The following is a 26,715-nucleotide window of genomic DNA, read 5'->3' as shown; positions in this document are numbered from 1 at the left end:
CAATGAAAACCTTATGGGTAACCACAGAACAAGGCAGAGAAATTGAAGTTGTCAAGGATTTCATTCTTCTTGGAGCTTCATCTCCCTGACCAGGTGGCCATTGCCTCAAAGGTGGTAGAGCCTAGGTTTGGCCTGCAGTCCGCCCTCTCTGTTGTTGTTAGGGGCCGTTGGTTCCGACTCATAGCAACCCTATGTACAATTCAATGAAACACTGCCTGGTTCTGTGCCATCCTCACAATCGTTGGCTATGTTTGAGCCCATTGTTGCAGCCACTGTGTCAATCCATCTCATTGAGGGTCTTCCTCTTTTTCACTGACCCTCTACTTTACCAAGCATGATGTCCTTCTCCAGGGACTGGTCCCTCCTGATAACATGTCCAAAGTACATGAGAAGAAGTCTCATCATCCTTGCTTTTGAGGCGCATCGGCTGTACTTGTAAGACTGATTTGTTTGTTCTTCAGGCAGTCCATGGCATAGTCAAGATCCTTCACCAACAACATAGTTCAAAAGCATCATTTTGTCTTTGGTCTTTCTGAAAGATAGGGAGTAGCAACCATGTGACTGGAAGGCTGTTCCTTTCCCTGGGGGCTGGTGTGCTCCAAATCTGGGATTTTCCCCTTTGACATCTTCGCAGTGTCCTCAGCCTGTGGTTCCTGAGGACTTCCTCTAAGTCATGTGAGAGTTGCTCTGGTGATGGGTGTGGGTCCCTGTTGTTCCTCCCCTCTTGAGTCAAAGGGGCTGCCCCGTGGGTGCCGCCACCTGGGGCTTATGTAACTGACTTATGGGTCTGGTTAACCTAGGGCTGCTGCATTGGGACCCTGCTGGGGGCCAGCATTTGGAAATGGCTTGCTAATCCTCTGCTCCGGAATTCAAGGTGGATCTGCCCTGAGAGTGGTGACAGCAGTGTCTTGTTGCTGATTTCTGATGCAGTCACACGGCCAGCCCACTCTTGGGAGTGTGGGTCTACTGTTTAAAAGAAATATAATGTGAGCCACATACGCAATTTTAAATTGTCTATTCCAAACCAAACCCGTTGCTGTAGACTCATAGCGACCCTGTAGGACAGAGTAGAACTGCCCCATAGGTTTTCTAGGGAGTAGCTGGTGGGTTCGAACTGCTGACCTTTTGGTTAGCAGCCTCGACTTTTAACCACTGTGCCACATTAAAAAGAATAAAAGGAAACAGCTGAAATTAATTTAAATAATATACTTTTTTTAACCCTATATGGAATCCCTGAGTGGTGCAAACAGTTAACTCGCTCTCATGTTAACCGTGAAAGGTTGGAGGTTCCAGTTTGCTCAGTCGTACCTTGGAAGAAAGGCCTGGCAGTTTATTTCAGAAATATCAGCCATTGAAAACCCCGTTAAGAATAATCAAACTCAAAGAAATTGAAGCATAAGGTTTATTCTGAGCAGTTATTCAGTGTGCATACAGGGAGACCATTCTGATTCCGAAAAAAGCAAATGGCTCCAAGTAGGCTAGTTACACTGAGGCCTGTAAAGAGAAGAGGAGGGAGAAGAATAGAAGATCAACCATTGGCCGATTTTAACATGATTGATTGAACCCCGCCCTCCCGCTTTTACTGAGATCAACTGATATCAGGTCACTAGGTGGTCTCTGGCCCTCCACTCACCTCCAGCCATGATACCTTTTGAAATGTGGATTAAGCAAGCCTAGCTTCCAAACGAGAAAGAAAAGATGAGCAACTTTGGGTGAAAAAAGTGCTGGCAGGGTTAATTTTTGGTCAGGAAGTTTTACAGTTAATATTTGGTTTCGTGGGTAAGAAAGACCTTAAAATCAAAGTAAGATGCCTGTTCCTGGTTTTTCTCTTTGACAAGCCAGCCTATGGAGCACAGCTCTGCTCTGACACACGTGGAGTCTACCATGGGTTGCCATCAACTGGACAGCAAGTGTTAAACCCACTATCTCCAAAACATCATTTCACTGTGTAATCAATATAAAAACAATTAAGGGGAGGTATTTTGCATTCTTTTTTGTACTTTAGTCTTATGGTGTGTTTCACACTTAAAGTACATCTCAGTTTGGGTAATCACATTTCAGACGATCAGTAGCCATGTGTGGCTGGCAGCTGCAGTATTAGCACAGGTCTGGACCTGTGGTCAGCTACGATTTATGTTGTTTTCTCCTGAGAGCGGGGGCTGTGTTGTTACAGTTAGGTCCTTCCTGGTGCCTACCTGGCCGCATGCTCGCCCATCACTGGTATTGGTGAGTGTGAGTTGACAGAGGCCCATCTGGCAGGATGAGCACACAGGGTTGGGACTCCCAGGACCTGGAGTCTGTTCACAGCTCCACTTTGAACCAGCTACGCCATCTTGAGTCAGTCCCACGGTTTCTCAGAGCCACAGTTAGAACAGGGACATTAGACCATCATCTCTGGAGCCTTGCTGGTTCGGACATGTCATAAGCTGACCTGTGGATCTGGGCAGGAAAGTACTGGGCACACTGGCCCCATCATGAGTGAGAACCGCTCTGTGAAAGGCCAAGGTTGGCTGTACCTGTCTCACGAGGGCAGGTTGCCATCTTTGCACCTGACTGAGAGCTGGCATGCTGACCTAGTCCGTTGGGTCCCAGACTGTAGAAATGACCCACCCGGCATTTGCAAGGACCTACTGCTGTTAGGCCTGTGGTGGACTGGGCACGTCGCAAGCCTTGGGGCGCTCATCTTTTGGTGGGGGGGTGATGGCCATGGGGAGCCACTGCGTTCCCTGAGGCCTCACAGAGGTTGTTTCTCATCCAGGCTCAGCTGGAAGCTCAGAAAGCCACGCAGGACTTCCAGAGGGCCACTGAGGTGCTCCGTGCTGCCAAGGAGACCATCTCCCTGGCCGAGCAGCGGCTGCTGGAGGATGACAAGCGGCAGTTTGACTCAGCCTGGCAGGAGATGCTGAATCATGCCACTCAGAGGGTATGAGTCACAGGCGCGCGCGTGGGGAGGGGGGGCATGTCTGTGCCTGTGTGCATGTGTCTCCCTGCATGTGTCTGTGTATCTGTGCACCTCTGGGTGTTTGTGTACCTGTGGGCGCCTGCCCGTGTGGGCACCTGCCAGTGTGGGCGTCTGCCTGTGTGGGCGTCTGCCTGTGTGGGCGTCTGCCTGTGTGGGCGTCTGCTGGCATGGGCGTCTGCCACGTGGGCACCTGCCAGTGTGGGCGTCTGCCAGTGTGGGTTCCTGCCCGTGGGTGGGGTGCATGAGTGCCCTGCATATCCCTCTTGTCATCTGACCCTGTCTCCCTGTGGGCTTGGGTGAGCTCTGTGTGTGGTGGTTTTGCCTAAGCAGAGGTGACAGACTCACAGGTCCATTGCCTAAAAACGTGGTCACAGTCACAGGCTGGCTGGGCCTGGTGCTGAGCCACACTCATGGATGGTAGTGGCCCAGTGACAGGCTGGCTGCTCCTCCCCTATCTTGCCCGATAATCCATGAAGGTGTTAACTATGGCCTTGGCTTCCCAGAGCGAATGGGTGGTTCTCCAGGGTGGGTCCCCACTGAGCCCCAGGGACAGGCTGGGTTTAGAATCCCAGAGGGAAGAGCCTGATGAACAGCCCAAACCACTTAGGGTGTGTGCTGCTGGTGGGAAGGTGGTGGTGGCGGTAGATTTGACCAGGACCTAATGGGCCCTCAGGCCTGGCTCCTGGGGCTGGGCTGGGACAGCCAGCAGGTGAGCAGGAAGAAGATGGTATGTAATCTTTACCTGCTACTTGACATGCTGGGTTATTGTTGGCTCTTTGCCAGCTACCATGACCTCCTCTCCCATCACATTGCACAGAATGGGAATGGTAGGGACCGCTGCTTGGCTCAGTGGGACTTGGTTACCCCCGGCCCTGCCTAACTCCCTGGGTTTCCGAGGAGTCAGCAGAATGTTCCTGGATGTATCCCGCTCCTCTAGGCACGTTGCTGTTGAGTCGTGGTGGCTGTGGAGTCATTTTCGACTCACGGAACAGAGTAGAACGGCCTCGTAGGGTTTTCTAGCTGTAATCTTTATGGAAGCAGGTCACCAGGTCTTTTCTCCTGCGGAGCCACTGGGTGGGTTTGAACTGAACTGCCAACTTTTCCTTTAGTGCTTAACCCTTTGCGCCACCAGGGCGGCTTCCTCTAGGCATGACCCTGGGCTTCTCCTGGGATGCCCAGTCCTGTGTTCCCAGCATCCCTCAGTACCAGCCTGTTGGGTCCTTTGTCCCCACCACCGATGCCTATGTCTAGAACATGAGTGGCTGGAGAACCAGCGTAGGACTGTTTGCTGTAGGGTGGGTGGGCGAGCTGACACATGGCTTCAGCAGGCCCAACTAAGGCCCTGGATGGAGGGGTGATGTACAGGGGGTAGGGGCTGCATATCTGGTCTTGGTAACTCCTTGAGGCTACCTATGGGGCTGGAATAGCAATGTCAGCAGTTAATATCAGCAGACTTTCCCTTTTCAGTGACACCAGCCGCAGTGGCTCAGTCCTGGGGGATCTGAGAATTAAAGATGGCCGTGAGCTTCCGTAAATAGACAGCCTGACACGCAAATGACTTGAAGTCAAATCTGTGTTGACCTTATGCCACTTCTGAAGCCAGAGACCCTTTTGGTTGCCTGTGCTTTGTGGCCTTAAACCTCCTTCCCCCTGGTGGACATGATGCTCATAGAACTAAACCCAGGCAGGAAACAGATTTTCTGGGTCAGCTCATGAAAAAACAAAGCTTGGAAATTTACAAGCCAAAGCCTGAATGATGTGAATAGGACAGAAGAGAAAAAAAAAAAAAAATTTTTTTTTCAGAGTATTTTCTTCCAAGAAATTAGCTAAAGGCCTGCCTTTCCTTTTTATCCTCTCTACTGAAGCCATAGAGTCTAGAGATCCAAATCAGCCTCTAAGAAATCATTTTAGAAGTCAATTAATCTGTTCTTTAAAAAATGAAGACATATTTCTGCTTTGGATATATATATTTTTTAAGTCCTGGGGTTCCAGTAGATGGTGGGTGATCTCAGGGTGGGATCCTGGGTCTTAGGGAAGGGGCCTCTGGAGACATCCACATTGTATACCAGGGGGCACCATTCACACCACTGTTTTGGGGATGGTGCTTCTTGGAATTGTGCAGTGTACAACCTGTGGGGCTGAGATCACATGGTGCTGCAGAGTTCTGGTGGAGGCAACCTGATGTGTGCCCTTTCTAAGACCACCGAAGGGAGGGCCTATTCACTTGGTTTTCTTGGTCCTGGTGTAAAGGATGCAGATTAGTAGGTATTCTGGGTGACAGACCAGGGGTTTCCACCCTGGGCTGCTGTTCTTCCCTGGCTTCCTTCCGAGTGGCACTGGCCTAAAATACTTCTCCTTGAACTGATGAGGGAGAATGGGAGTTTAAAGCTGACATCAGCAAGAGGCAAAGCCTGTGCCAAAGCTTTCTGTACCCCTGAGTCATTGATAAACGTAGCCTACAGGAAGCACTTTCTCTGAATTTAGTAGATGATGCAGAATATAGTTCTTCGTGCATCTGGACACGCATACATTTGGCTTCAAAATAGTGTAGGTGGCTGTGAACCTCCAGCTGGATTTAGCATTTCCCCAAACAGGCTCATGTTGCCCTTTCCCAAAGCCTCATGGGGCTGGCATGTTTGGCTGGCTGCATGCTGCTTGATGAAGGGTCTAGAGATATGTCCTTGCCTTGTCTGATTTCTGGATGCTCCAGGAAGCCTCTTCAGAAGACAGCGTCATCTTACCTTCTTCCAAACAAAGTACTATTTACCCACTGCTGTCGAGTCAATTCCGACTCGTAGTGACCCTATAGAACAGAGTAGAGCTGCCCTATACAGTTTCCAGAGAGCGCCTGGTGGATTCGAGCTGCCAGCCTTTTGGTTAGCAGTTGTAGCTCTTAACCACTGTGCCACCAGGGTCTAGTAAAAGAAGATTCAGAGCTCGGAAAGGCCAAGGGCTGTCTTGGGGAGGGGGCAGGAGTTTGGGCTGCGTAATTTCCCCCAGGGACAGCGGGAGAACACTGGGGTCCCTATGCTTATTGCCCAAGACCATCGATGTGTCCCTCCCCAGCCCCCACAGGCTTCCTATGGTGGCATTGGCCAGCCACACTTAGAGCCACAGCTGACATATTAAGGAGAATATAAATGATGCCAGAAGCCCAGTTCTTTATTAGACCACATGTCACACCACCAACAGGGCAGAGGAAGGCTTCTGCGCTCAGTGCTGGGGGCGAGGAGGGCTTTGGGGGTCGCGCTGCCTGAGCCTGCAGTTAAGACTGGCCACCCTGGGGACAGGGCTGTGTCCCTGCTGCTCGCTGTGGAGGGTTGGGCAGCAGAGGCCCCTCTAGCCTTTGTTAGGGAGGTGGTGTCTTTTCATCCCCTAGAGAGGAGGGCTGACGTCTGAGAGGGAGGAACTCGCTCCTCTGAGGTCTGCTGAGAGAGACCAGACAGAGGAAGGGGAATGTGATTCGGAAACGGAGAGGAGAGAACTGTTTATGAATGGCAGGCAGTAGGTGGCCCTGGAGAGAAAGGAACATAGTCAGCCTCTTGCCTGGTCCCTGGAGTGGAGATGGACTGGGTGGGTAGATGTGAGGCCTGGTCAGGGCTTTCCCCAATATTGGTGGCTAAGTACCGCCCCGTCCCGTATCATAGTGAGAAGCAGTCTTCTTGGGCTCACCTCACCCCGGGATGGGATAAGAATCAGAAGACCATCTGAATAAGCTCGTGGAGGTTCTGAGAAGGCAGTGAAGCTGCCTTCCCCCGGGAAGTGGAGGAGCCTGACTTTGGCTCTCCCTGCCTGCCAGGAAGGCCTTGTTCTGAGCTTTGTCTTAGGTGAGGGAGGAAAGAGCCAGCACTATGTCTGTAGAAATGTGCCTCTGAAGTACTTTGTTGTTTTTGGCCATTGATTGTTGGTTTTTTAACTCACTTTTATTAACAGGTGTCTTAGTTTTCTAGTAGCTGCTATAATATAAATGCCACAAGTGGTAGCTTTGAAGAACGGAAATTTATTTGTTCACGGTTCTGGGGGCTAAAAGTCCAAAATCAAGTTCTCAGTTGTGCTGATTCATCCCTTGTTGGTAGCCTCTGCCTTCCTTGTTCCTTGACATCTGTCTCCCCCGTGTGTGAGTACATACGTGCGTGCGTGTGTATGTGTGTGTCTATTCTGGTCTTTTTATAACTGAGAAGTAATTAGGTTTAGAATCCACCCTACAATAGTATGACCTCATTAACATAACAAAAGAAAACCCCTGTTTCCAAACAGGGTCACATCCACAGGCATAAGGGCCAGGAAATCAACACATAATCTTTGGGAACACAATTCAGTCTGTAACAACAGGCTCAACAAAATGCCTCCATCAGAACTCTGGTCTCCTGGTCATGAGTTTTTCTGACCCTCAAAATTTGATATGAATGATTTGTATTTAATTGTGTAAATGTAAAGTTTGACCCCTCCGGATCGTGGATTCTTCTGTGCTCAGCCAACTAATCCAGGATACTTGGGTAGGGGGCAGACAGCTGAAATTACATTGCCTTGTTGTCTTGATAGCTGTTATGCCAGGTTTTGCTACGTCTTACTGTTTGGGTTCTTCCAGTTTCTTGATGTCTCATAAGTGCCCACTGGTGATATTTGGTCTGTTGTCTGCCCTTCAGCCCTTGCACCAAGGAGGGAGCAGGAGGAGCGCGTGGCAGCTACTTAAAACCCTAGGAGGCCCAAACAAAAGAAAGCAGACATCAACTGAATCAGAAAATTTTTCAGTATTTTCTCTGATTTTCCTTTTTTCCATGTTTTCTCTCCCCCTCTTGCCACCCCAGTTTGGTTATTTAATCTTACCTGACAAAGCTTTTTCAAAATAAGTCAATAGGGAAAAAAAAATAGAACTAAATTTATTTGGCAGTCAGTTTAATCTGTCTTAGTCTGCCCACTAATTTTCTGAGGAAATTGTTTTTTAAATGATAAAAGTAATGACAGAGGACTGTTCTGGGTGGGGCTGGGCTGACCTCTGCTGTCGTTTGAAGGTCATGGAGGCGGAGCAGACCAAGACCAGAAGTGAGCTGGTGCACAAGGAGACAGCGGCCAGGTACAATGCCGCCATGGGCCGCATGCGGCAGCTGGAGAAAAAGCTCAAGAGAGCCATCAACAAGTCCAAGTGAGTCTGGGCACAGCCTCCTCTCGGGCAGCGGCATTGTCACCCCCCACCCCGTACCTCCTCCACCTGTTGTGTGCCATACACTTAGGGAACAGCCTGAGCAAGTCCTTGACACAGACCCCGGGGCCTGATTGGAGCCCCTGCCCAGGCGCCCTCTGCCCTGTAAGGTTCTACATGACCGCCCAAGTCAGAGGCAGGAGGGTGCTGAGGGGTGGGACTGTTCTGGGTATGACTGACTTGGGAGATACAGGAAAGCAAATGGTTGTGTGGCCCATTGGCTGGGGCCTGGCAGGCACTGATTACCCAATAAGCAAGGTACTCACAATGTGGTGAAACCCAGGTGAAATCTGCACTACAGATTAGTAAGTAAACGCAATTAAGCCGTGCATACCTTGCTTACTGTAAGCTGGTGTATACCGTGCTTACTGGTTAATCCACCCCTATGTCTGGGGCTGGGCTCTGGGAGACGCAGGAGGTGCCCTTGGCTCTGCAGCTAGCAGTTTGTGCAAGATCTTGCCCCTCAGTTTACCTGTCAGCATAATGGGGGTGAACACATATACAGTGGGTCAACAGCTAATGAAGTGCCGCAGACTCGTTTCAGTGGAGTTTTTTTTCAGACTTTTATATAATTTTACACAGTCATGATGAGCAAACAACTTGTATGTCCTCTCTTGGGGACAAACCATCTGCTTCATTCACAATTGCTGGGCCTCCAAGCAGAAGGGGCAGGACTGGGGATGACCCAGACCCAGCAGGTGCAGATGACCCCGGAGCCCACAGCAGGGGCGTGTGGGCAGTACTACTAGATTTCTGCCAGGCAGCCAGGGGGCCAGGCAGTGGGAGCTTGGCAGAGGCCTAGCCCTCCTCCAGGTGAGGGGAAGAGGTGCTGCTGACTCAATGGGGAAGACCTTGGATCTTCAAGGAAGACTTTGGTCTCCCTGTGCTCTGTAGCACCCCCCAGTATCTTCCACCAGTCTTATCCCCATTGATTTCTGTCCACCTTCCTCCTACTCACACACACACACACAGGCCCTCCACTCACCACTGCACACACATACATACCCATTCTTCAATTATCCTTGTTTAAGAAAAAAAAATGCCTTGTGATCAGATTCTGTGAACCTTCCAGGACCCCACACTTGGGAGAGTGTAGGGACGGATCCTAACAGCCTTGGGTGGCTCCTTCCTGCCTGCAGGATGAAATGTACATCTGTGCTTTCCCTGTGCCCACCCCACCTCCCCACTCTTGCTCTGGCCACTTACCTGTTCCCTAGCCATGGCATGATCTCGCCCCACCTCTCCTTGTCTCTCAGCATGCGGGCTGATGTCTGCTCCCTTTGGTCACTGGAAGCCACTGTGAAGCCCACCCCCTTCCCACTTTCCAGATTTTCTATACCTGCTGACGGTGGTTCTTCAGTGTCCTCGTTATCCAACTAGATCCTCAGGGTGTGGGACTCGGGAGCCTCGTGGAGGATGGGCAGCTAAAGAATAAGGCACTCATCTGCTGTTAATGCTCAAACCCCAAGGCTCCTAAAGCAAGCCGGGCTCTCTGCTGGATGACCCGAATCCAGGGGACTTGTCGAGTGTTTGTGTTTCTTGTCCTCTCTTGTGCTCATGACCTGGTTGGGTCTGCAGACTAGTTGGTGCTGGGTGCTGAATCAGACTGTCCAGGAGGACCAACAGGAGACCCCTCCTTTGGTGACCCTGCTGGGCTAAGTGAGGGGAGGCGTGATGCTGGTCAACCTCAGCAGAAGAGGATGGGTGTTTGAGCAGCCCCCTTCCCCCAGCCTCACTGCTCTTCATCCTTAGGGAGCCAACCTCTTTGGGAGAAGTGACTTGGGCCACCTTAGCTGCTCGGCCCTCCCAGTGTGGCTTTGAGCAGTGCACAGGTGTGCATGCATGTGTGTGTGTATCTTGAGATGGGCCTCCCATCTGTGTGGCCCTGGGCTAAGCCCAGCAGCTCTGTCTGGCATCAGTGTCTGTCGGGTCTCACCTTCACCTCACTGCCTTGTCAGAGTTACTAAACCCTGGAGGGATGACAGGGCCAGCTGTTGCCAGCACCTCTGCTGCCCCCTGGGGCTTTATTGTGGTCACTGTATTACATTGCCCTTATAACGGTTTTTCCTCCCATCTTTTACAGGCCGTATTTTGAACTCAAGGCAAAGTACTACGTGCAACTTGAGGTATGTATGGATTTGGCTTGGTCACTGATGGAATTATTTTCTGTCCCACTTTTGTGTGTAGTATGCTAGTATGCTTTCAGATATGGAGCCCTGGTGGTGTAGTGGTTAATGTGCTCGGCTGCCAACTGAAAGGTCAGTGGTTTGAACCCACCAGCCACTCCGTAGGAGAAAGATGTGACAGTCTGCTTCCATAAAGATTACAGCCTAGGAAACCCTATAGGTGTCCTGGAGGGTCACTATGCATTGGAATTGATTGGACAGGAGTGGGTTTTACTTGCTATAAGAGGAAGTTGGAGAGAGACACATTTTTTCCTGCGTTTTTAGGCCGCAGGTGGTCTTGGTTGGTGTCTCTGAAGCTAAACCTGCCCTTCAGTCACTGTATTGTACTAGGGCAATGGTTCGCCAAGTGTGATCCCAGGACCAGTAGCATTAGCATCACCTGGGAACATTTTAGAAATGAAGATTCTGGGGCTCCATCCAGCGCCCACTGAATCAGAAACTCTGGTGATAGGGCCCAGCAACCTGTGCTTTAGCAAGCCTTCCAGGTGACTCTGATATACACTGAAACTCAAAGCCAGACCCATTGGCGTTGAGTCGATCTAGCTCATAGCGACCCTATAGGACAGATTAGAACTGACCCACAGTGTTTTGAAGGCTGTAAATCTTTACAGAAGCAGACTGCCATGTCTTTCTTCTGTGGAGTGGCTGTGGTTTTGAACCGCTGACCTTTCAGTTAGCAGCTGAGTGCTTTAACCACTGTGCCGCCAGGGCTCCTTTTGATGCACACTAAGCTTGAGAACTGCTGCACTGGGGACCAGATGGCTAGATTGTGTATTCACTGAGGTGTTTGTGTGTGTGAGGGGGCTTATTCCCCGAGCAGTAGTTTCTGGATCTTACAGCTTGAGTTTGTCACCCTGGATGGGGTTGGGTGAGGAGGGAGGCGGTGGCTAAATTTACCTGGTAGATTGATAGCTGAGATGTGAATAGAGAAATCAGGGCGTAGGTTCTCAGTCATGTCTTGGGAAATTGTTAGAAATAGACCGATGGGCAGATGTGCTTAAAACTGTCATTTGAAAACCCTCGTAAGGCCTGCAGGGGCAGCCTTCACTTACTGAGCCTCCTGTTCCCACCAGCAACTGAAGAAGACTGTGGACGACCTGCAGGCCAAACTGGCCCTGGCAAAGGGCGAGTACAAGACGGCCCTGAAGAACCTGGAGATGATCTCAGATGAGATCCATGAGCGGCGGCGCTCCAGTGCCATGGGGCCCCGGGGCTGCGGTGTCGGGGCGGAGGGCAGCAGCACATCCGCGGAGGACCTGTCAGGGAGCAAACCTGAGCCAGATGCCATTTCTGGTGAGCAAGTGGGGAGGTCACACACAGCCTGTGTGGGTCAGGCCAGGTCTGCCTCTAGGGCTGCCTCATTCCAGGGTCACCCCGTCTCTGGCCATCACTAAGGGTCTCAGCTAAGCAGGCCTGGGGGCCATTTCCATTTGTATGTTTCATGAACACTGTGTCCACCAAGATATTACTAATACTCCTCAAAGTCAATTCTGTGGTCAGGTAAGTTTGGAAAATGATATACTTTCACACCTGAGATTCAAGACTCTTGAGAAGCCCTGTAGGAAAGAAGAGTTGTCTAAAAATAGAGACTTTGGAATTGGATTTGATTCCAGTACTGGCCTTCCCATCATTACTGGTGCATGATACGGGCAAGGGCTTAACCTTAACCTTGTACCTCAGTTTCCTCACCTATAAAATGGAGAGTATGACAGTACTTAAAACTGACTCATAGAGACCCTGTAAGACAGAGAACAACTGCCCCAGTGTTTCCAAGGCTGTGATCGTCACAGAAGCAGACTGCCACATCTTTCTCTGGCGGAGTGGCTGGTGGGTTCAAACTCTTGACCTTCCCTTAGCAGCTGAGTGCTTTAACCACTGCATCACGAGGGCTCCTTATGACAGTACCTACTACCCACTGTGGAGAGTGGTGGTTAGGATTAAATGAAATATTACCTGGCATCCAGTAAGTACTCAGCAAATGGTGGCGTTCATTGGTATCTGACCATGGAGACCTTTTCCCTCGCCCTCCCAGGGCCGCCCCCTGGAAAACTGATAAAGAGTGTGACTTGACTCCCTCCTTTAAGTAATCAAGAAAATTCCTCCAGCAGTCTTTACACACTTCCTTTTCCTTTCCAGTGGAATCATCCCTGTTGGCTCTTTCTCAAGCTCCTTCCCCAGGAGCTCTTTAATTCACTCAACAGACATTTAAATGCCAAGCCCAAGATAAAGGAAAAGCAAACTATAACTCGAGCAACAACTGTGTGTGTTTTCATATACATTGTCTCAGATACCCTATAGGGAGAGGAACATGAAGCTCAGAGAGGCTGAGTAACTTGGCCAAGGCCACAGAGCAAGCAGTGAAGGCAGGATTTGCACTCGGGTCTGAGCCCATTTTCTGCCCCAGTATTGCAGTACTTCTAATTTGTGGTCATCTTCTATGGAATGCATAGCCCTGGTGGCACAGTGGTTAAGAGCTTGGCTGCTAACCAAAAGGTCCGCAGTTCAAATCCACCAGCCGCTCCTTAGTAACTCTCTAGGGCAGTTCTACTCTGTTCTATAGGGTCGCTATGAGTCAGACTAGACAACACCGGGTTTGGTTCGGTTCGGTTTTCTATGGAATGCTACAGGCTCTTTTTAAAGATAAGGGAGGGAGAAAGGGGAGCAGGTGAGGAAAGCTCTAATAACTGGGATCCGATGTAGGCTGAGGAGAAATAGTTAAAGGCTGAAGAGGTGTTAAAACCATGGGAATGACGTTTCCCTGGGCCTTGGTAATTCTGGTCCACAAAATAAGGCACAAGCTACAGAGCATTGTTGAAGCATTTTGTCCTCTTGTGGCAACAGTGATGTAGGAAGGAGCCCTGGCGGCCCAGTGGTTAAGTGCTTAGCTGCTAACTGAAAGGTTGGCGGTCTGAACCCGCCCAGCAGCTCCACGGGAGAAAGACCTGGTGACCTGCTCCTGTAAAGATCACAGCCTAACAAACCCTATGGGGGTGGTTCTTCTCTGTCAGAGGGTTGCTATGAGTTGAAAATTGACTTGATGGCACCTAACAACAAGTGATGTAGGTAGGCTCTGAGTATGTCTTTTATGGGATCAGAAGTGACCTGGAAGATAACAAAGTTTATAGCATATATTCCATGCAGGGCTGTTGCTCCCAGCAGCCCTTGCCTCTACTGCTCTGGAAGAAGGAAGCCCTTAAGTCTGACTGGCTTTGCTTGGGATGCATTGCATAGGGCCGACCCCTCTTCTCTGCGTGTGTGGATGTGTTTGGAGGACTAGGGTAGAGAAGAGGTCCTGATCTGTGACTGAATTAATCTCCTACCTTATAGGCTGTGTCTGGCTGATCAGAGGCACTGACTTCTAGGGCGGGGGCTAGAAAGCTGTTGTGAGCCCCTGAATAGCTATGGGCTCCAGCTGCTTGCCTCAAGCTGCTTCCTTACAGGCTCGGGAGGGGTCCCGTTCCTTTTATGAAGGCACCCACCGTGGCCGATCCTGCAGTCCCTCCTTGCTGCCTAGCGGCCTGCGAGCAGCATTCTCTCTTTGGAGATGTTTAAGGAGCTAAAACAAGCTGCTGTTGATGTTGACTCCTGGCGACCCCGTATGTGTTAGAGTACAAAGTACACTATAGGGTTTTCAGTGGCTGATTCTTTCAGAAGGTTGCCAGGACGTTCTTCTGAGGTGCTTCTGGGTGAATACGAACCTCCAACCTTTGGTTAGCAGTCGAGCATGTTAACTGTTTGTTGTCAGACTCCATGTGACGGGTTTTCTCTCATCCTAGTGGCCTCAGAGGCCTTTGAAGATGACACCTGCAGCAACTTTGTGTCTGAAGATGACTCGGAAACCCAGTCTGTGTCCAGCTTTAGTTCAGGACCAACAAGCCCATGTGAGATGCCTGACCAGTTCCCTGCGGTTGCGAGGCCTGGCAGCCTGGACCTGCCCAGCCCCATGTCCCTATCAGAGTTTGGGATAACATTCCCAGTGCTGGGCCCTCGCAGTGAATGCAGTGGGGCCTCCTCCCCTGAATGCGAGGTGGAACGAGGTGAGTTGCAACCTTCCCCCAGCCCTGCCCCAACCACATGACTCACTGCCCGGCCAGTCAGATCTTCTCACTCTTCTACACCTTTCCCAGGGCTCAGGGCCCCAGGGCCGCATTATTGTCTGCGGTGTGCTGTCAGCGCTGCTCGTCCTGATGGGCTCACAGTGCTTTCTGGGGCCTCTGGCTCCACTCCTGACTAGCAGAACTTAGGTTCTGGGTCTCCTCAGAACAGCCCTCTTGGCAAGCACTGGTTGTGGAGGTCTGTTTTCCAGATGAGTGCCACAGACTTTGCCCTTAGGATTCTAAGAGAAGGAATGTGGATGGTGCCTTGAGAACTAATAGATCTGTGAGGGAGACCTCCCTCTGATGTGCAAGGCTGGGCAACACTGGGAGAGTCTAAGGGCTGAGCTGGATAATTAGTTTGGGCCCAAATGACTCTTGGAATTGTCAGTACTCACTTGGTAATCTTTCTATTTCTATAGGAGACAGGGCAGAAGGGGCAGAGAATAAAACAAGCGACAAAGCCAACAACCGGGGTCTTGGCAGCAGCAGCAGTGGTGGCGGCGGCGGCAAGAGCCAAAGCATCGCTGCTACCGAGGGCCAGGCCTTGGAGAAGCGGATGAAGCAGCTCTCCCTCCAGCGCTCCAAAGGGAGAGATGGAATCTTTGCCAACATAAAAATGGTGCAGATCGGCTGATCCACCCAGGGCCCGGGCCACATGCTATCAATATTTATACATCAAACTGTGTGGAGGACATTGTGCCAATAATCATTTAATATATGCCAAATCTTACGCGTTTACTCTCAACTGCACTAATGAAGTTTCGGTGACCCTGAGGTCTGAAGATTCTTCCTAAAAGCTCTTGGGCTGGTTTTTCAGAGTGGAGGAGCTGTTACAGGTGGACTTGTGACCGGGCTCACCGCCTTTGTGGAACGTTCCCTGTAACGACATGGTGGAAGCACTGACTTGTTCTTACGAAAGAACCTGAGCCAGGAAGGGGGCTGGGAAGCTAAGCCAAACGGGTCGACAGCTTGCTTCTCATTGCCTTCTCTCACCCTCAGTTCGTTTGGGAAGCTGGGGAGGTGCCCTCCTTTATGTCCCAGGAGAGCGACATGAAATCTTTAAAACTCAAGTACTCAAAGCACACCTTCTCTACCCTTTGAAGGCTAAAAAAACAAAAAAAATCTAAGAATTGGATATTTAGGCCAAGAACACAATTTTCATCACCTCTGGTGTGGCGGGGGTGCTTTTTGAAAAGCGTATGTGCTGGGACACCCACCTAGACGCTTTTACAAACATTTTCTAGAAGGGTCACCATGAGCTGCACTTTTTGGGAGGGGAAAGGTGAACACCAGTGTGGGGTAGGGGGTGAGGGTGGCAGGGACATAGCGTAGAAGTGGGCCTGTGGCTGTGGGGGAGAGGTTCCACAGCATCAACCTTACCCGACCAGCCAGGGAACTCGTTCTCAGAGAAGTGCATGAGAAGAACGGTTGCCACTGTTATATCTAGACTGCCAAGGTGTTAATTTCTCTGTAGGTTGTAACTTTAAAAATAAATTATTTAAGGGTTATGCTGCGCTAGTATTCCTTAGAGGAAACTGTTCCTTAAAAGCTAGGAAAGGCAGTAGGCATGTGCCGGCAAAGGCTGTTAAACAGAAGCAATGGAGTCTGTTATGCTAATAGTAGTAAGCGTTAGGGCAGCTTTTCTTTCATGTTTTCATGGTTACACATATTTAGAGCACTGTATTTTATTTGTCCTTTTTGTTAAGAAAATCTAGCATTTCTAAAAGAAAAAAAAAAGCCACCTCCCCATTTCAAGTTGTCTGTTAATTTTCACAGCTTGTATATTTTTGTCATTTGTAAATCTCTTCATACTGTAGTGATTTGTCCTTTTTTATTGACTGACAGTATCCTGATTACCAGGTTATTTTGTACTTGATACCTTGAGTGTAATAAAAACAGCTTGAGAAAATGTCTTCCTGTGACTTCAAATGAGAAATCCCGAAGTTGCATGAACCTTCTATTCTAGGCGACCGTCTTACCGTAAGAAAAAGCATGGAATTCATGGTGATTTGTTTCAGTTAAGGTCCTGGATCCTAAGAATTTAAGCCCCTGTTACCAAGGTTTGAATTAGCATTCCGCCTTTGCTGCTACTGAAGCCGAACAGCGAGGAACCACGGTGGCAGGGAAGCAGAGGTAAGGCAGTTACGGGAGGAGAGGCTGCGCGTTGCCATCTCCCGGGGAGCTTCAGGAGCTTCAGAAACGCTGCTGTCTGGGTCTGACCCCAGAGACTGCCTTCATTGACCTGGGGTACACTTGGGCACGGGACCGCTAAGGCTCCCCGGGTGATTCTAATGTGCTGCTGTGGGTCCTTTTCTAGGGAAAATGATCTGAGTGCTCGGGTTTTCATCTGGGCACATCAGATTCAAGCGTGCTGTGGGAAAAAAGTGAACGGCTAGCCAACAATTATGGTTAAAAAAAGACATTGATCCAGAAAACAGAACCATTTACGGTATCAAATATAGGTGTTTTACCTTCAGATAACAGTTCATCTAGAAAAGTTCACAAAGAAGCCCCTTTTGGTATAGTTAAGTATAAGAGAGGGACTGCACAGTGTACTAGGATTCCAGTGACCCTATTTTCAGTCCATTCAGTTCTGAAAATCTCCTTGCATGGTGACTTTTACTCTGAAGACACACTTTCTTGAATTACCGTTAGCAAAACCTATTCCCTGCAATTGAAGCATCACTCATTTTTTCCACTCTAGGAAAAACGTCTATAAAAACAGCCAAACTTGGCATGGTTTAAAGTTGCTATGGTGTTTCTCAAACTGTATGATCTCTAGGCCTGTTTCTAAAGTTGTAGGTCAGAAATTACTGTACCTGTATTTTTTTCAGCTGTTTTGAAGATAAAAAGGAGAAATATACATGTTGGGCACACAGTAATCAATCAGTAACACAGGGTCGCTATGAGTCCAAAATGACTCGACGGCATCTAACAGACAGCCGCTAATGACCATAAACATCGTATCTGCCGCCTGAATGTCCTCTGGTGAAGTGTCTGTTCACATCCTTGGCCCATTTTGTGACTGGCTGTTTGTCTTTTATTGTTGAGGTGAAGTTTTCTATATATTGTAGAGATTAAAGTTTTATCAGATACTTTGGTGTCAAAAGATTTTTTCCAAGTCTGCAGGTTCTCTTTTTACTCTCTTGGAAGTCTTTTGATGAGGATAAGTATTTTTTAGGAGGTCCCAGCTGTCTGGTTTATCTTCTGGAATTTGTGCTTCTTTAGTTATGCTTGATATTCTGTTTATGCCATAAACAGGGGCCCCCAACGTTGCCCCTGTGTTTTCTTTCACGGTCTTTATCGTTTTAGGTTTTACATTTAAGTCTTTGATCCATTTTGAGTTAGTTTTTGTGTATGGTGTGAGGTACGGATCTGTTTCATTTTTCTGCAAATGGATATTAAGTTTTGCCAGCACCATTTTTTGAAAAGACCCTCTCTTCCCCAATTAATGGACTTTAACCCTTTGTTGAAGATCAGCTCTCCGTAGGTGGATGGATTTACTTCTGGGTTCTCAGTTCTGCACCATTGGTCTATGTTGTTGTACCAGTACCAGGCTATATTGACTACTGTGGCTGTAGAGTAGGTTCTGAGATTGGGTACGGTGAGTTTTCCTACTTTGTTCTTCTTCAATAATGCTTTACATATCTGCTGGTTCTTTCCTTTCCATAAAGTTAGTTTTTCCATAAAGAATGTTGTTGGAATCAGGATTGCATTGTATCTATAGATTGCTTGGGGTAGTATTGACATTTTCACAATGTTAAGTTTTCCTATACATGAGCATGGTATGTTTTTCCATTTATGAAGGTCACTTTGGTTTCCTGCAGTAGTGCTTTATAGTTTTCTTCATATAAGTCTTTTATGGTTTCCAAGGAGCCTGGTTGATTTTAACTGCCAAACTTTTGGTTAGCAACCAAGTTCTTAACCACTGCACCACCAGGGCTCCTTTATGCTCCTAGTTAGAGTTATTCCTATTTTATCTTTTTGGGGGGCGATTATAAATGGCATTGTTTTCCTGATTTCCTTTCTGGAGTTAGTGTAGAGGAATCTTATTTTTATGTTGATCTTGTACCTTGCTATTTTGGTGAACCCTTTATTTGTTCCAGTAGCTTTCTTATGGATTCTCTGGGATTTTTTTGTTTTTTTGTACTTTAGATGAAAGTTTACAGAGCAAACTACCTTCTCATTAAACAGTACATATATTGTTTTTATGACATCGGTTAACAACCCCACAACATAGTTAACACTCCCTTCTCGACCTTGGGTTCCCTGTTACCAGCTTTCCTGTCCCCTCCTACCTTCGAGCCCTTGCCCCTGGGCTGGTGTGCCCCTTTAGTCTTGTTTTGTTTTATGGGCCTAATCTTTGGCTGACGAGTGAAACCTCAGGAGTGACTTCATTATTGCACTAAAACGGTGTCCGGGGGCCATACTTTCAGGGTTTCTCCAGTTTCAGTTAGGCCAGTAAGTTTTTTTGTGTGTATGTTAGAATTTTGTTCTACATTTTTCTCCAGCTTTGTCTGGGACCTTCTATTGGGACCCTGTCAGAGCAGTCAGTGGTGGTAGCCAGGCACCATCTAGTTGTACCAGACTCAGTCTGGTGGAGGCCGTGGTAGTTGTGGCCCCATTAGTCCTTTGGACAAATCTTTCCCTTGTATCTTTAGTTTTCTTCACTGTTCCTTGTTCCCAAAGGGGTGAGACCAGTGGAGTATCTTAAATGGCTGCTCACAGGCTTTTAAGACCCCAGATGCTACTCACAAAGTAGAATGTAAAACATTTTCTTTATAAGCTATGTTATGCCAATTGAGCTAGATGGTCCCCGAGATCATGGTCCCCACAGACCTCAGCCCAGCAATTCCATCCCTCAGGGAGTTTGGATGTGCCTATGGAGCTTCCGTGACCTTGCCTTGGACAAGTTATGCTGGCTTCCCCAGTGTTGTATAGTATCTTACCCTTCACCAATGTTACCACTTACCTATTGTCTATTTTTCATTTCCACCCCCACCCTCTCGTAACCATCAAAGATTCTTTTTGTGTGTAAACCTTTCCATGAATTTTTGTAGTAATGGTCTCATACAATATTTGTCCTTTTGTGATTGACATTCCACTCAGCATGATGCCCTTCAGATTCATCCATGTTGTGAGATGCTTTGCAGATTCATCATTGTTCTTTATCATTTTGTACTACTCCACTGTGTGTAGGTACCATAGTTTGTTTATCCATTCATCTATTGATGGGCATCTAGGCTGCTTCCATCTTTTTGCTACTGTGAACAATGCTGCAGTGAACATGGGTGTGCATACGTCTATTTGTGTGACGACTCTCTACTTCTCTAGGATATATTCCTAAGAGTGGGATTGCTGGATCATATGGTATTTCTATTTCTAGCTTTCTAAGGAAGTGCCATATCATTTCTCAAAATGGTTGTATCATTTTGCATTCCCACGAGCAGTGCATAAGAGTTCCAGTCTCCCTGCAGCCTTTCCAACATTTGTTATTTCCTGTTTTTTTGATTTGTGCCAGTAATACTGGCGTGAGATGGTATCTCACTGTGGTTTTGATTTGCATTTCTTTAATGGCTAATGACCACAAGCATTCCCTCGTGTCTGTCAGCCGCTTGAATGTCTTCTTCGGTGAAGTGTCTGTTCATTTCCTTTGCCCATTTTTTAACTGGATTTTTTTTTTTTTGGGTGTAGAGATGTTGGATTTCCCTGTAGATTTTAGAGATTAGGCCTTTGTTGGATTTGTAATAGAAATTTTTTCCCAGTCTGCAAATTCTCTTTATACTCTTTTGGTGAAGCCTTTTGAGGAGCATTAATTTTTAGAAGATCTCTGGGATTTTTTATGTATAGGATCTTGTTGTCTGTGAACAGGGATAGTTTTACTTCTTCCTTACCTATTTTTATGCCCTTTATTTCCCATTCTTATTGCTGTAGCTAGGACTTCCAGTAGGATGTTGAGTAAGAGTGGTGATGAAGGGTATCCTTGTTGGGTTCCCATTCTCAGGGGGAATGCTTTCAGTCTCTCTCTGTTGAAAATAATGTTGGCTGTTGGTTTTATGTATATGACCTTAATTACGTTGAGGAATTTTCCTTCTATTCCTATTTTGGTAAGAGTTTTTATCATGAGTGGGTGTCAGACTTTATCAAATGACTTTTCAGCATTGAGATGATCATGTGATTCTTTTCCTTTGTTTTATTTATGTGGTGGATTACATTGATTTTCCAGTGTTGAAGCATCCTTGCATACCTGGTATGAATCCTACTTGGTCATGATATATATATATATATATATATATATATATATATGTTGTTGGATTCTATTGGCTAAAATTTTGTTGAGAATTTTTGCATCAATGTTCATGGGGAATATTATTCTCTAATTTTCTTTTTTAGTAGTGTCTTTTCCTGGCTTTAGTATCAGGGTTATGCTAGCTTCATTGAATGAATTTGAGAGTATTCCTTTGTTTTCCATGTTCTGGAATAGTTTGAGTTGTACTGGTGTCAATTCTTCTCTGAATGTTTGGTAGAATTCTCCAGTAAGACTGACAGGGCCAGGGCTTTTTTGTTGTTGTTGGTGGTAGTTTTTCTTTCGTTATGGGTCTATTCAGATTTTTTACCTTAATTTGTGTTAGTCTAGGTAAGTAGTGTGTTTGTAAGAATTTGCCCATTTCCTCTAGGTTTTCATATCTGTTGGAATATAATTTTTCATAGTACTTTGTTATGATCCCTTTTATTTCAGATGGTTCTGTTGTAATGTCATCTATCTACTTTTTTTTCTTCTGTCAGTTTGGCCAGTAGTTTGTTGATTTTACTGATCCTTTCAAAGAACCAGCTCTTAGTCTTGTTTTGACTGTTTTTCTGTTTCCTGCTTCATTTATTTCTGCTCTAATCTTTATTATTTCCTTTCTTCTGGCGGCTGTGGGTTTATTTTACTGCTCTTTTTCTATTTGAGTTGTATTGTTAAGGTGCTGTTTGAGTAGTATCATTACAGTGTTGATTTTGGCCCTTTCTTCTTCTTTGATGTGTGTTCACTGTTATAAATTGACCACTGAGCACTGCCTTTTGTTGTGTCCTAAAGGTTTTGGTATGTTTTGTTTTCATTCGTGTTTGATTCTAGGAATTTGATTTTTAATTTCTTTTACCCAATGGTTTTTAAGTATGTTGTTCAGTATTTAATTTTTTCCCTTGTTTTTACTGTTACTGATTTCTAATTTTATACCACTGTAATCTGAGAAGATGCTTTGTATTATCTCAATATTTTTGAATTTATTGAGGCTTACTTTGTGGCCTAGAATATGATCTACTCTAGAGAATGAGCCATGTGCACGGCAGAACGTATACTGTGCTGCTGTTGGAGTGCTCTGTTTATGTGTATGAGGTCAAGCTGGCTGTATGTGTTATCTAGATCTTCCGAATCTTTGTTTAGTTTCATTCTAGCTTTTCTTTGTTGAAAGTGGTGTGTGAAAGTCTCTTATGATTACTGTAAGACCTCCTTTTTTCCATTTCTGTTAGGGTTTGTTTTATGTATTTCAGAGTTCTGTCACTGGGTGAGGGCCCTGGTGCTGCAGTGGTTAAGCATCTGGCTGTGAATCAAAAAGGCTGGCAGTTTAGACCCACAGCCATTCCTTGAAAACCCTATGAGGCAGTTCTACTCCGTCCTACAGGGTCACTATGAATCAGAATCAACTTGACAGCAATGGGTTTGGTTTTAGTTTTTAGTCACTGGGTACATGAAATACTATGGTTATGTCCTCTTGGTGGACTAATCCTTTAATCATTATGTAATGTTCTTCCTTGTCCCTTATGATGTAGTTTAATTTAAAGTCTATTTTATCAGAAACTAATATTGCCATTCCCGTTCTTTTATGGTTACTGTTTGCTTGATGTATTTTTCCATCCTTTGATTTTTAACCTATTTATGTTTTTGTGTCTAAGGCATGTCTCTTGTAGGCAACATATTGCTGGGTCATGTTTTTTTTTTTTTAATTCATCTTGCCACTGTCTCTTGACTGGTACATTTAAACCATTTACATTCAGTGTGATTACTGACAGACATGAATTTACTACTGTCATTTTGTTATGCTTTTTTTTTTTTTTGGTGCTGACAATTTCATTGTTCCACTAAATTTTCTGTGCTGAGTTCTTTTTGTTCATGGATTATCTTTTCATTTCTTCCCTTTGGTTTTGTTTTTTTGAGTCTTTTTTTCTTATTTTGGTGGATAGGTTTGTTAATTTTCTTTGTGGTTACTGTGAGGTTTTACCTTTATCATTCTATGTTTAAAACCATCTTGTTTTTTGATATCACCTTGAATTCCTCTCCATATGGAAGTTCTATAACTGCATCATTTGTTCCCCTTTTTTGTTTAGACATTGCCATCGATTTCAGATTGACATTTTCAGTTTTGTAGCTTTGAGAGTTCTTTGGGTTGGTATTTGGGTGTTGTCATCGTGTGTCTTGATCTCAGGTTGTTGTCTAATGTCATTGGTTCTCTGCCAACAGACTCCCTTTAATATTTCTTGTAAGGTGGTCTGGTTTTTACAAATTCCCTTAATTTCTGTTTATCTGGGAATGTCCTAATTTTGCCATCGCATTTGAGACAGCTTTTCTAGATGTATTATTCCTAGTTGGCAATTCCTTTCTTTCAGGACTCTATATACGTCATCCCATTGCCTCCTTCCCTGCATAGTTTCTACCGAGAAGTCAGAACTTAGTCTTATTGGAGTTCCTTTGTGGGTGATATTTTTTTCCCAAGCTGCTTTCAGAATTCTTTGTGTTTGATTTTGGAAAATTTTATTGTCTTGGTGACTTTTTTGGGGGCTCTATCCTGTATGGGGATTGTTGAACTTCTTGGATGGAAATCTCATCTTTCATGATGTCACCCAAGTTTTCTGCCAGCAATTCTTTGAAAATTTTCTCCATGCTTTTTCTCGTCTCCTCCTGTTGTGGAACTCCAATTACACATAGATTGTTCTTCTTGATAGTGTCCTACATAACTCCTAGGCTTTCTTCATTTTCAATTTTTCTGATTATTACTCAAATTAGTATCAAGGGATTTGTCCTCTATTTTGCTGATCCTTCAATTCAATTCTATTTCTGTGTCCTTCCATTATCTACTTCTGAATTTTTCTGTTAATCTTTTGGATTTCTAGTAGCTGTTTTTGTATGGTTTCTAATTGTTTTTCATTTTGTTTTTGTATGGTTTCTAATTTTCATTTTTTTTCCTGAATTCTAGAGTTTTGTCTGTCTTTTCCTTCATCTGTGAGGATCCTATATATATATGTCTTTTGAATTCCTTATTGGGTAGTTCTAGTGCCATTTCTTTCTCAGGAAGACCCTTCTACCTATTTTGGTCACCTGCTTGAGCCATCTTGTTCCACATCTTTATATGATTTGATATTGTCTCCTGTCTCTGAGGCACTTAAGCTATTATTTGTTGATTGCTTCATCTTGGTTGTTTTGATGCATCAGGGTGGGCGGAGCTGCTACAGTCTGCTGGTCATTAGTCTGATGGCTTTGGAGCATTTACCACCTGTCTTTGGGTGGGTGGGGTGGTGTGACACTGTTCAATGTGTGAAAATTGCTGTGCTGGCCACCTGTCGTCTAGCAGGGTAGGTAGCAGTGTGCCCAGCTGCTCTCCAGGTGGGTGGGGCAGCAGGCACAGTAGTAGCAAACACTTTCTGACACTCAGCTGGGTGAGCAGACAGGATGGCATGCAGGAAGGGCAGGATGATCAACTGGGGTAATGCCAGAGCTGTCACCACTTGGTGGGATGGGCTAGGAGAAGGCCAGAGCAGTGGCAGCCACCAGGGAGGGCCAGAGCTGCCATGTAGTGGGGCTAGTGGGTAGAAGGGGCAAGGCAGGGGGCCAGAGGAGGGCCAGAGAAAGCTGCTGCATGGCAGGGCCAGCAGGCAGTAGGGCAAGGTAGATGGCAGTGGAAGGCTGGAGCTGCCATGTGGTAGGTGGGAATGCCGGAGCAGCTGAGCCACTGCACGATGGGATCAGCAGATAGGGTAGAAAAGTGGCAGATGGGGCTAGGTGGTAGAAAAAGGGGAGGTTTATACTCTTGCCCCCAGTGGCTAGGGCTACAGGAATGTGAGGGCTCATGGCACTATTCACTAGGAAGATGGAGGAGGGGGAGCCTCCTCCTCCGGTCACTAGGGAAGAGTGCCTGAGGACCTTGGGGTGGGTCCAGTCAAGTGGGGGCCCTCCTTTGACATGCTATGGATCTATTACTCTGTGTGTGCCACTATTCCCAATGGTCAGGGACCATTGCACCTGTCTCCAAGTTCTTGGCTTCCTCCCTATTCTGTGGCACTGGGATCCCTGGTGCCCCTGCCTTCCCCCCTGCTCTTTCCCTCACTAGAACCAGCCCATGTCCTGCTTATCTCGTTCCACTCCCGGTATGTCTGTCAAAGTTTTGTGAAGCTGCCTTTTGTGTTCCTCTCCCAGGATTGCTGCTGGCTTTGTCTCAAGATGGCTATGCTGTGCTGGGCTAGCTGGCAGGGATCCTCCTCTCCTTATCTCCTAATTTGCTGCTTTTGATATGTTTCTTCTTCCAGTCAGTGCTCAATCTAATTCTTTATCCTTTCATTTGATGCCCAGGGTTTCAGGATTATCATCTGTATCTGTTTCACTTGCTTTCTTGGGTCTTTGCTGTAGATGGACTGTGTGGGATGTCTGATCAATCCACCATTTTGGCTCTAGCCTCCTCCATTTGATTTCTGAAGACTGGGATTAGGTCTTATTTCAATTTGTATCCTATACAAGATCTTGAAGTAAGTAAGTTCAAATAATATGTGTTTATAATAAATACACCTCTTATGCTTTAGATTTTTTTCTTTAAAGGACCATGGAAAATTAGTCGAATTAATCCAGCTAAAAGTAATATGCTAAAATAGAAAGCACAAAATATCTGCCAAAGCAACATCTCATAGGCATAATAATCTACTATTTTAAATGTAAAGAACAGATTTTTTGCTGAAGCATGAATTTTCATGCAAATAATGATGGAACATGCTAGATGAAATATTTTAATATTTCTAGATTAAACTATACAGTTTCCATAAGTATAAATATATTTTATTTCAATTAAAGTCTGTGTGAAATACAAAATAGGAAGGTTTGATAATTATAAAGTAGAGACAATGAAAAATCCCACCCTATTAATTTTGAGATCTTTAAAATCTTGAGCACTGTCTATTCTGATGGATTTTTATGTAAACATCTGGGAACGTACATATAACACTAGTATCTTGGCAATTCACTCTTTCTGACTGCTACATATAACCCAATCATCATATATTACTCAATTATATTTTCTTCAAAGTGCTGTTACCATAAAGAACACTGAGCACAACTGAAAACAGACTAAACTATATGAAATGTCTTCAATGTCTCAGAAGGTAACTACTTTCAATCTGATATAAGAAAAACTGCAGTTCTCTTTACATGATTCAAAAGGAGCTACATATCTTACTTCAACAACCTCCATTCTTAAGTATGAACATCTTTATGCTAAGTTAATTAGGATTTCTTAAAGCTTTATTCTTTCATTAACACTTGGGCAACAATAAGCATTTCAAAGACAGAAATAATGCAGAATTAAAATCTGGTTATGGTGACATGATTCATTTGGTAATTAGTTGCCCAAGATAGACAGCGGAGTCACAACACAAGCAGGTTTAACTTAAAACGTGCTCTGCAGAAAAGAGAAAAATAATGTAAATATTTCAGGATATTACACCTGCCCACCATTCCACTCAGTGAGTCTGTTGTTCTTCAGTTTCCTCAGCTAGTCTCAGTTCGCTCGTTCTCTTAGCAAAGGCATCTCACAGTGCTGAATCTAATCTTTAACAAAATGCACTTTTTTAATACAACACGGCCCCTAAATACAAATCAACTCCATATTTACATAATACCATGTATTCAACTCTTACCAAACACCTGACTTGAGCACCAGATTCTACTGTATCATGTTTTTAGAGATTTAATTTGTTCTGATTGTTGTTTTTGGTGTTCTGCAGATTTGTGTCCTCATTGGAAGAGGTAATGTTTGGTACGTGTAAAATCCAGTAATTGCTGAGATTCCTCCATCACTGAAGTTGTGTTGTCTTGATGGGGTTAACACTATTGAAGTCCAAGAAAAAAGGTCCTTCTTGTTTAGGCAAAAAAGTACTGGGAATGATATTATAGATCCCAACAGGTATATTTTCTAATTCTAGGTAGCAAAATCCACACCTATATTCAGGGAAAATGAGAACAAGGTTTAT

General features: G+C 45.9%; 2 protein-coding genes across 6 annotated transcripts in view; one reads left to right on the top strand and one right to left on the bottom strand.

The window, feature by feature from the left end:
* SH3BP5 (SH3 domain binding protein 5) overlaps positions 1 to 16,357 on the top strand; it is an 80,563-nt gene extending 64,206 nt beyond the window's left edge. Inside the window, exons 3-8 of one of the 2 annotated variants that reach the window (XM_049870712.1) lie at positions 2,759 to 2,923; positions 7,975 to 8,105; positions 10,246 to 10,288; positions 11,422 to 11,641; positions 14,125 to 14,385; positions 14,865 to 16,357. In XM_049870712.1, the coding sequence (XP_049726669.1) occupies positions 2,759 to 2,923; positions 7,975 to 8,105; positions 10,246 to 10,288; positions 11,422 to 11,641; positions 14,125 to 14,385; positions 14,865 to 15,079 (1,035 nt within the window). In that variant the 3' untranslated portion in view covers positions 15,080 to 16,357. The remainder of the gene's footprint in view (positions 1 to 2,758; positions 2,924 to 7,974; positions 8,106 to 10,245; positions 10,289 to 11,421; positions 11,642 to 14,124; positions 14,386 to 14,864) is intronic. The other variant, XM_049870711.1, reaches the window with a different exon arrangement.
* A 9,154-nt stretch (positions 16,358 to 25,511) lies between these two features.
* CAPN7 (calpain 7) overlaps positions 25,512 to 26,715 on the bottom strand; it is a 40,011-nt gene continuing 38,807 nt past the window's right edge. For 3 of the 4 annotated variants that reach the window (XM_049870792.1, XM_049870793.1, XM_049870794.1), the window contains exon 21: positions 25,513 to 26,683. In XM_049870792.1, the coding sequence (XP_049726749.1) occupies positions 26,539 to 26,683 (145 nt within the window). In that variant the 3' untranslated portion in view covers positions 25,513 to 26,538. Of the gene's footprint in view, positions 26,684 to 26,715 lie in introns of all 4 variants that reach the window. The other variant, XM_049870795.1, reaches the window with a different exon arrangement.

This window comes from Elephas maximus, chromosome 27, assembly GCF_024166365.1.
Source record: "Elephas maximus indicus isolate mEleMax1 chromosome 27, mEleMax1 primary haplotype, whole genome shotgun sequence".
Classification (NCBI taxonomy): domain Eukaryota; kingdom Metazoa; phylum Chordata; class Mammalia; order Proboscidea; family Elephantidae; genus Elephas; species Elephas maximus.
The sequence above is the reverse complement of the archived record's forward strand: the minus strand, read 5'-3'. Positions and strand labels throughout refer to the sequence as shown.